At 63.7% G+C, this 8,793-nt stretch overlaps 2 protein-coding genes across 4 annotated transcripts in view; both read left to right on the top strand.

Moving 5' to 3' along the window:
- The first annotated feature begins 1,818 nt into the window (after positions 1-1,818).
- Positions 1,819-6,677, top strand: EGR3 (early growth response 3). Of its 3 annotated transcripts, XR_008237861.1 has the most exons (3): positions 1,819-2,096; positions 3,246-5,266; positions 6,514-6,677. XR_008237861.1 is itself a non-coding variant. In XM_052805193.1 (2 exons), the coding sequence occupies exons 1-2, from the start codon at positions 1,943-1,945 to the stop codon at positions 4,292-4,294; spliced, it is 1,203 nt and encodes a 400-aa protein (XP_052661153.1). In that variant the 5' UTR covers positions 1,819-1,942; the 3' UTR covers positions 4,295-6,245. The 3 variants fall into 3 exon arrangements, 2 of the variants coding, with proteins under 2 accessions (XP_052661153.1, XP_052661155.1); XM_052805193.1 differs by lacking the exon at positions 6,514-6,677 and having other exon boundaries at positions 3,246-6,245; XM_052805195.1 differs by lacking the exons at positions 1,819-2,096; positions 6,514-6,677 and adding an exon at positions 2,797-2,911 and having other exon boundaries at positions 3,246-6,245.
- Positions 6,678-6,825: 148 nt separating this feature from the next.
- BIN3 (bridging integrator 3) overlaps positions 6,826-8,793 on the top strand; it is a 47,352-nt gene continuing 45,384 nt past the window's right edge. Inside the window, exon 1 of the mRNA XM_052805205.1 lies at positions 6,826-6,847. The gene's annotated coding sequence lies outside the window, so the exon portion shown is untranslated. The remainder of the gene's footprint in view (positions 6,848-8,793) is intronic.

Below are 8,793 nucleotides of genomic sequence, written 5' to 3'. Positions count from 1 at the left end.
GGCAAAGGATGGGGGGGGGATAAGGGTGGAAGGGATGGAGGGGGGCTGCGAGGGATGGGGGGGGGTTTGCGAAGGATGGAGGGGGCTTCCGATGAAAGAGGGGTGCTGAGGTGGATGGGTGACGATGCAATGGATGGGGGGGGCTGCAGTGGAGGGGGGGGGCCTGGAGTGGGTAGAGCACACGGGTCACCCCCACACACACACCCCCCCCCCACTCACAAAGAGGCCACCGTGGGGTCTCGCTGACCCCCATTCCCGGTACATGCTTCCCCCCCCCACCCCCTGCACCGCAGCATCCCCCCCACCCCCCCCCCAAACCGAGAGGCTGCTGGCATTGCAGGGCCAAAATCCCGGGGCCTCCCAGCACCGGCACCCTCCTCCCCAGTGCCTCCCCCCACCCGGACTCCCCCCCCCCCCCCCCGCAGCCGGCAGCCAGTGCCCGGTCCCCTCCAGCTGCAGCACTCCCGTAGCACGGATTTCACTCCCATTGCAAAGCCGGCCCTGCAGGAATTGGGTAAGTGGAGCTATTGCAACACAGCATTTTTCCATACATTTGCTATATAACTCGGAGGGTTTTAAAGATAGCATCAGTTGGCACACTTAGCACGAAACCACCTAATTACTGACGCCTTGGAAGTGCCAAACTTTTAAAGGGGGGAGGTGAGGTTAAAATCACAGGCGACCAACAAGTGTTACCTGTTTTAAAGTATTCAAAGCACTGTTCTCCATGGGACCCGGGCCGTGGGGAGGGGGACAGCTCGGTGCGGAGCCATCTCCCCTGTCGTCACTAGCTAGGGAAGGAATTTTCGGCTTCTGCCGCTCCAGAGCCTTCCCCGCTGAGCCCACCAAACTCCCCGAACTCCTGTTTGCCCCGCACATCTCCCATCCCGCTTCTCCTGGGCTGCGGGATGGGGTTTGTGGCCGGTTTCCCCCCCTCCCTCCTGCTCTCCAGGGAACGGAGGAGTGTGTGGGGGGGGGTAAAATCTCCAGGTAAGGGCCTGTCTCTGGGCATCCCCGGGGGAGGACGCGGGGACAGGCACGGCAGGGGTGGGCTGCCCCCGCTTATGCCCGGGTTGGGGGGGGGGAGCCGCCGCCACCTGCCCTCCGCGGGGGGCACGGCATGGCTCGGCGGGTGGGGTGCGAGTGCGGAGGGGGGAGACCCCCGCAGGGTGCCCGGTGCGGGATGCCCGGTGCAGGGTGCCCGGTGCCCGGTGCGGGATGCCCGGTGCCCGGTTCCCGGTGCAGGGTGCCCGGTGCCCGGTGCGGGATGGCCGGTGCAGGGTGGTGCCCGGTGCCCGGTGCCCTGTTCCCGGTGCAGGGTGCCCGGTGCCCGGTGCCGCTCTCCCCGTTGCCCGTCCCCGCGCGCGGCCGGCCCCGCTTCCTGCTTTCTAATGTTCCATTGTGCGGAGCTTCCATTGTGACGTCTCGGCCTCGGCTCGGCTTTGTCTGTCCATATATGGGCAGCTACGTCACGGAGCGCTCCCGCCGCCCGGATAAATGGGCTGCGGAGTCCCCGGCGGAGCAGTCGGGCGGCAGCGAGGGAACCTGCGAGCGGAGCCGAGCGCGGGAGGGAGCGGGGACGGGGACGGGGACGGGGACGGGGAGCGGGAGCGAGCGAACGAGAGGAGGGGTTAAATCCTCCCACCCGCTTCTACAACCACATCTGCCAGCCAGATCGCCCCCTCCCCCTCGAGGAAACACCACCAGGGACCCACGGAGGACCGCACCCCCCCCCCACTCCCCGCACCCCCTCCTCCGCGGCCACCCCCGGCTCCCCCCCCCCCCCTCCTCCTCCTCGCCGCCCCCCTCCCCCCCCCCCCCGCCGCCCCCGCCCCAACTTTTTCTCTTGCATGATTTCCCTCGCACGGATTTGCCACTCGGATGTTGTTTCCTCGGGAGCTGAGCTCGGAGCCACGTTGAACCAGCCTTTTCCTCCAGTGCTATGACAGGCAAACTACTGGAGAAGCTACCGGGGACCATGAACACTTTGATGAACCAATTGCCTGACAATCTGTACCCAGAGGAGATCCCCAACTCTTTGAATATCTTCTCCAGCAGCAGCGACTCGGTGGCTCACTACAACCAGATGGCTGCAGGTAAGGTTGGGGGGGGGGGGTTGGTGGTGGGAGGAAAATGGGGAGAAGGGGAGGAGGTGGGGGGGGGGGGAGCCGGTGGGGCGAGGAGGAGGACGCTGTGGGTAGGGTGTCATGGAGCCTCGGAGGGAAGGGAAGAGCTGGGGCTGGGGAGCGTCCCCCCCCCCCGCACCCACCCACCCCTTTCCTCGCCGTGTCTCCGCGCGATCGCTGCAGGGCTCCGCCGAGCGCTGCTGCCGAGCCGCCGCCGCCGCAGGTACGGGGACGGCGGCCGGGCTCCGTGGGGAAGGAGGAACGCGGAGAGGGAGGGGAGGAAAGGGGGTGGTGGTGGGGGGGTGTCGGAAAACGGCCGGGCCCCCCGTGGCACGGAGGGGCCACCCGCCCGCCCGCCCCCGCCGGGATCCGCGGGGGTGCGGAGGCACCGCGGACGCGTGTGGCCGTGGCAGCCGCCCCCCCCCCCAAAACCCCGCAGCGGCGGCGGCGTGGGCTCCCCGGGACGCGGCGCCGACTTTCCCGGAGCGCCGGGTTTATGATGGGGGGGAGGACACGGAGGAACGGGGGACACGGGACACACACACGGGGGGCACAGGTGAGCGCGGGGGGGGGGGCTCCCCGCGTGTCCCCGCTCCCACCCGGAGCTTCGCCGGGCTAAACCCACCCCCCCCCCCAACCCCCCCTTCCCTCCCCGTTTCTCCTCGCCGGGGCTCGGCGCAGGGAAGGCGGCGAGTCGGTAACGGCGTCGGCGGCCGCAGCCGGCTCCGCGGAGTGCCCAGCGCTGCCGGGGGCTGGACGGGGAGGAAGCCTACCTGTAGCCGCAGGTACCTCCTTCCCCCGGCCCCACCTGCGGGGCGGCGGTGGTGTGTCTCCCGTGTCCCCCCCCCTCCCCACCCGGGGCAGCCCGGGGGCCGCTTCCCGCGGGGGCGGCAGCCCGGCCCCCCCGTGGCCGGGACCCTCGGCAGCCAGCGCCGCAGTACGCGGGGAGCGGAGTTTGGGGGGCGGGGGGGTGTTGGAAGAAGCGAGGGATAGGAGGGAGCGGGGCGGGGGGGGTCCGGAGCATCCCCGGTGCATCCCCGGTGGCCCCCCCCCCCCGCTCTCCCCGGGGCGGCGCGGCCCTCCCGGCTCACCCTGCCCCGCTTCTCTGGCTCTTTGCAGATAATGTTATGGACATTGGCTTAGCGAACGAAAAGGCCGGTCAGGAACTGTCCTCTTATTCGGGGACTTTTCAACCCGCCCCGGGCAACAAGACTGTCACCTACCTGGGGAAATTCGCTTTCGACTCGCCCTCCAACTGGTGCCAGGACAACATCATCAGCCTGATGAGCGCGGGCATCCTGGGGGTACCGCCGTCCTCGGGCGCGCTCACCAGCACGCAGAGCTCGGCGGGCAGCATGGGGCCGCCGCAGGGCGAGGTGGACCAGATGTACCCCGCGCTGCCGCCCTACTCCTCCTGCAGTGACCTCTACCCGGAGCCCGTCTCCTTCCACGACCCCCAGAGCAACCCCGGCCTCACCTACTCCCCCCAGGATTACCAGGCGGCCAAGCCCGCCTTGGACAGCAACCTCTTCCCCATGATCCCAGACTATAACCTCTACCACCACCCCAACGACATGGGCACCATCACGGAGCACAAACCCTTCCAGAGCTTGGACCCCATCCGCGTCAACCCGCCCCCCATCACCCCGCTGGAGACCATCAAGGCCTTCAAGGACAAGCAGATCCACCCGGGTTTCGGGGGGCTGCCGCAGCCGCCCCTCACCCTCAAGCCCATCCGACCCCGCAAGTATCCCAACCGGCCCAGCAAGACGCCGCTCCACGAGCGGCCCCACGCCTGCCCCGCCGAGGGTTGCGACCGTCGCTTCTCCCGCTCCGACGAGCTCACCCGCCACCTCCGCATCCACACGGGCCACAAGCCCTTCCAGTGCCGCATCTGCATGCGGAGCTTCAGCCGCAGCGACCACCTCACCACCCACATCCGCACCCACACCGGCGAGAAACCCTTCGCCTGCGAGTTCTGCGGCCGCAAGTTCGCCCGCTCCGACGAGCGCAAGCGGCACGCCAAGATCCACCTCAAGCAGAAGGAGAAGAAGGCCGAGAAGGGTTCGGCCGGGCAGCCCCCCGCCGCGCCCCCCGCCGCCGCCGCCGCCGCCGCCGCCACCTCGCCCCCCGTCGCCCTCGCCCCCGCCGTCACCACGTGCGCTTGAGGGACCACGGGGGGCGGCGCGGTGACACCCCCTCTCCTCCCCTGCCCTCCGCACCGCATGGCTCCCGGTGGGGGGACCCTGGGGTAGCCTCACCCCCCCACCCGGGTTCAGGATACCGGGGGCTTCGCTGCACGGGTCCACTCTGCCCGCACCTGGATTGACCGGCTCCAGGCTGCCCGCACCCGGATCCTGCCTGCACTTGGATCAACGGCACCCGCATCACCTGGATCCAGGCTGCCCGCACCCGGATTGCCCGCGCCCGGATTGCCTGCGCCCGGATTGCCCGCACCCGGGCTGCCCACACCGGGATTGCCCGCACCCGGGCTGCCCGCACCTGGATTGCCCGGACCTGGGCTGCCCGCACCGGATTGCCCGCACCGCCCGGATCCCGGCTGCCTGTACCCGCACTGCCTGGACCTGCGCTGCCCGGGTCCTGGGTGCCCGCACCCTTCCTTGCCCGGACCCGGCTCCCTGCTGCCTGCACCCGGATTACCCCCGCATTGCCCGGATCCCGGTTGCCCGTACCCGGATTGCCCAGACCCGGATTACCCGGATCCGGCTCTCCCGGCTCCAGTTTGCCCGGATCCCGCATCTCCCGGGTCCAGCCTGCCCGCACCCAGTTTGGCCCGGATCGGGGCTGTCCGGGTTACAGATCCCCGGGATCCCGGCTGATCTGGATCCCAGCTAGCCGGATCCGACCCAAAAGGCTGGGTTGCTCAGGATCGGGCCCTCCCGGATCCCACCCACCCGCTTTCCCAAGGGCTGGGCTGCTCAGGATCGGGCCCTCCTGGATCCCACCCGCCCGGTTCCCTAAGGAACTGGGTTCGCCTGGATCCGGTCCATCGGGGTGGGGATGGAGGGATGGAGCCGATCCGGCTCCTCTCTGCCTCGCTGGGCCTGGATCCGACCCCTTGTGCCTCCCCCCCGTAGTTTCCCCCCCCCCCCCCCAAGCACCGGTTCCCCACGGCGGAGGTAAGCGGGCTCGGGCCCCCCCAGGCCGGGCTGGCGGGGCAAGGGGAGGGGGGGGGCGGCTCTGCGGGTCCCCCGTAACTTCGGGGGGCGGCGGCGGCGGCGGGGAGCGATGTCCCGGCAGCAGCTTTTGGGTTTGTTTTTTTTTTTTTTCTTTTTCTTTTCTTTTTTTTTTTTTTTTTCAGCAGAAGGGAAATTCTTTACAGAAATGCAGAAAAAACCCCAGTATTTTGCTGAATACTTTTTATAATGTGAGATATTTTTATTTTATTTTATTTGGTCACTTTAAAACAACCAACCAACTACGGAGGAGAAAAATCAATTAGTCCTCTATTTTATTTTTTTTTTCTTTCTCCTTCTGGTATGTGCATGTCATTGCATGACTGCTCTGATTTTTTTCTTCTTTTGTTTTAATAAAACTGTGCTCAGACATTTAAGCTAAACTAAGCAAAAATAATAATGACTTAAAAAAAAAATCTTTGTTGCCAAAAGGTCGTGCTATCCAGGTTTGATGTCTGCATGTGAAAAAAAACATTAAAAACGTACAAAAAATAAAGAGAAGAGAAAGAATGCAGTCTAATTTATGTGAACCGAAAGGAACAAAAAAAACCACAATCAGGTTTAACCACACAAACCTAAGGGAATGATATTTTTTGAAAGACTTTTGTATAAAGTTGAGTACTTAGAGAAAAAAAAAAATCATACCAGATGTAATATATTTTGTGGATGTTTTTATTTCTTGGATTTATAGTACCTTATACTAAGGTTAAAAAAAAATTATGCTTGATATTGTGAAAAGGTGATAATTTTCACACACATTTCATTTGCTCATTTGTCATGTTGTAATGCAAATATGATAGTTAATGCATACAGCATTTTTAAGGGAAAAAATCAGAAATATTGAACTGATGTATTGTTGTACCATTTGCACTGTGAGCAAATGCTAATGCAGTAAATATATTGTGTTTGCTGACAATCAAAATCTGTAGTAAATATCTTTATTTTATCTTGCTTAAAAAAGATCTATATTGGTTTGGAAAAAAAAAAGAACTCTCTAATATGTAAGGGGGATGTTAAAATGGCTTGAAATGTGTAGGACGGTGGGCGCTGTGCCTCTTTACAAGCGTCTTTGAAACCTGTTTGTACATTTTTTTCTAGTGTTGTATTTTCTGAAAAAAAAAATTTTTTTTTTTTTGGTATGATTTTTTAAAAAATAACCCAACCTTTTCTCAGCCCCCCCTCTCCTTCAGTTCTGTTCGCAGGACGGCGTGGCGAGACCAGCTGGCCAGGACGCTGGGTGACCCCGAAGGCGACCGGCTCCGTCCTCGCGTCCCCCCAATTTTCCCGGCCGCACTGGGACGGGGTGCACCCTGAAGTTCCCCCCAAAACCACCGCGTCCTTGGTTTGCCCTTGACCTCGCGTCTTATTTTTCCCCGCTCGTGCCGTCGCCGCCGCCTTGACCCCGTCACCATTTTGCCGGCAGCTTTCGCCGGGTCGCATCTGTCGGATAACGGTGGGCGAAAGAGGATCGTGCCGCTTCAGCCGGTAATGCCCCCGCGCCTTTCGCCGGCCAAATCGCCCCAGGTACAGAGCGGAGAGGGGATTTTTACTGGGCTGGGTCGCTTGGGTTAAAAATAACCCACTGGGTTTCAGAGCCAGCGCTTGTATGGGCACGAGGGACGGGTGGGAGAAGGAGCAGGACGAAGCGCTTGGATATTTGGAGTGGGCGCACGGGTGGTGGCCTGTGATGGTTAAATCCTTCCCCAGCGATGGGGCTGGAGCCCTGGCTCTCCTGGAGCTGGGATGGTGCTGGAGGTGAAGGCTGGAGGATGCTGGGGGGTCTGGGGGGGGTCCCTCGGTCCACGCGGGTCCGGCTCTGCTGGGCTGGAGCACGACCGGAGCGGTTGAGCATCCCGCAAGCTTCCCCTTTTCCCAAGGCTTGCCGACAGTGCTGGTGGCCGGCACTGGCACCGCGGTCTTTCTCGGCGTTCCCGGGGTGCGGAGGTACCGGCACCGCCGTCAAATTTCCTGCCTTTTGATTTGCATCCGCAGCCGGGCCCGGAGGAGCTGCTGCTCCTGCCAGGCCAGGGCAGCTCTGCCCGTCCCTGGGGTTTCGCTGAGCTCCGTGGCTCAGAGAGGCTTTAATTTTGGGGAGAACCCCCGGGGCAGACGGTGCCCGGGGCGGCTGCCCGGTGACTCAGGGCACGCCTGGCCCAGCCAGGGACGGCATCTCGTGGTGTTGGCGGAACCGGCTTTGGAGCCCACGGGCACTGCACCGGGTGGGCTCCTGCGTCCCCGAGTGGATTCCCGCGTGGTTGAGCCTTCGGTGACCATTAAGATGAGGTCGGAGCCGCTGCCGGATCAGGCGCAGGGCAGGAAGGGCAGTGGGGGCTGCCGTCCGCGGCGTGGGGTCAGGATGAGCCGGGGCTGCCCTTCCCTCGGTGCTCCGAGCATCTCGGAGGTCCCGCAGCGATCGGGGGCTGCCTGTTGGTTTTGGAGCCGCTGGTCCCCGCGATGTCCCCTTGCGCGGCTCGGACAAGCCAAGGTGGATGGGCAGGAGCCGGAGCTGCCATGGACACGGCCGATGGTGCGGGGAGAGCCGCCACGGCCCCCAGCACGGTCCGAGGCTGCTGTTGTGGTGGTGGTGATGCCCGTCTCCACTGGTGGCTCGTGCTGGAAGACGTTGGAGATGCTGGTCACGGGCAGGTGGTGGCACGGCAAAGGCTGCTGGGAGATGCCACGCCGGCATCACCGCGCTACGGCGAGGAGCCACCCAACGTTGCTTCAACACTTTGGGCTCCTTCGCTGCGGGCGAGGAGGAGGAGGGAAGGAGCCCACCAGGCATCAACAGGGCATCGTGGCCCCAGTGCCGGGCTGGGGACCCGCTCTGCCACCCGGGCACAGGCATCCCACCGGGCAGGACCCCCCCCCCCCGCGCGGAGCAGGAAGGTGAGGAGCACCCTTGGGTGGCAAAACGCGTGGAGTGCGTGCAGCACCTTGCACGAAAATGTTGGTTGCTACGGAAACACGGCACTTTCCATCCCTGTTCTGGGCTATCTGTGTTCTGGGGAGGAGGGAAGGGCTTGCCAGTCACGTACCAGCTCAACACAACTTGCTGCCTTTCCCTTCTCGACGGTGGCTCCGGGTTCCCGAGGAGGCCACCAACACCTCGCTCCTCTCTGCCGAGGGTCTTCGGGGTTTTGCAAGCTGTTGTTGAAACCCAAGAGCTCTCCGCGGGATGGGATTTGCTTCTGAGGAGGAACACCAAGAGCCGAGACTCCATCCCCGGGGTCGGGAGCGACGAGGACCCGCACCCAGAAGCTCCTGGTTTGCAGCTGGTAGATCTTGACGCCACAGATGTTGGTGGGATCCTTCCCTGGTCTTCTCAGCCTCCGGCCACCAGCTCGGCCTCTCCTGCTGCCCCGGCGGGAGACATCTTCTGCAGAAGGTCTGGATGGTTTCTGGATCACCCCGACCCTCGTCTCCCGCCCCGTGCCGGCACCGTATGGATCCGTGTCCCCCCCCTTCCT

The sequence above is a fragment of the Harpia harpyja genome, chromosome 13 (genome assembly GCF_026419915.1).
Source record: "Harpia harpyja isolate bHarHar1 chromosome 13, bHarHar1 primary haplotype, whole genome shotgun sequence".
Taxonomy (NCBI): Eukaryota; Metazoa; Chordata; class Aves; order Accipitriformes; family Accipitridae; genus Harpia; species Harpia harpyja.
Note: the sequence above shows the minus strand (reverse complement) of the source record. Positions and strands in the feature narration are given on the sequence as shown.

What these genes read in the sequence shown, in the direction of transcription:
- EGR3 (XM_052805193.1), top strand. Translation starts at nt 1,943, where the DNA reads ATGACAGGCAAACTACTGGAGAAGCTACCGGGGACCATGAACACTTTG. An exon ending in CTACAACCAGATGGCTGCAG is followed by an intron (nt 2,097 to 3,245) that starts GTAAGGTTGGGG and finishes GGCTCTTTGCAG; the next exon opens with ATAATGTTATGGACATTGGC.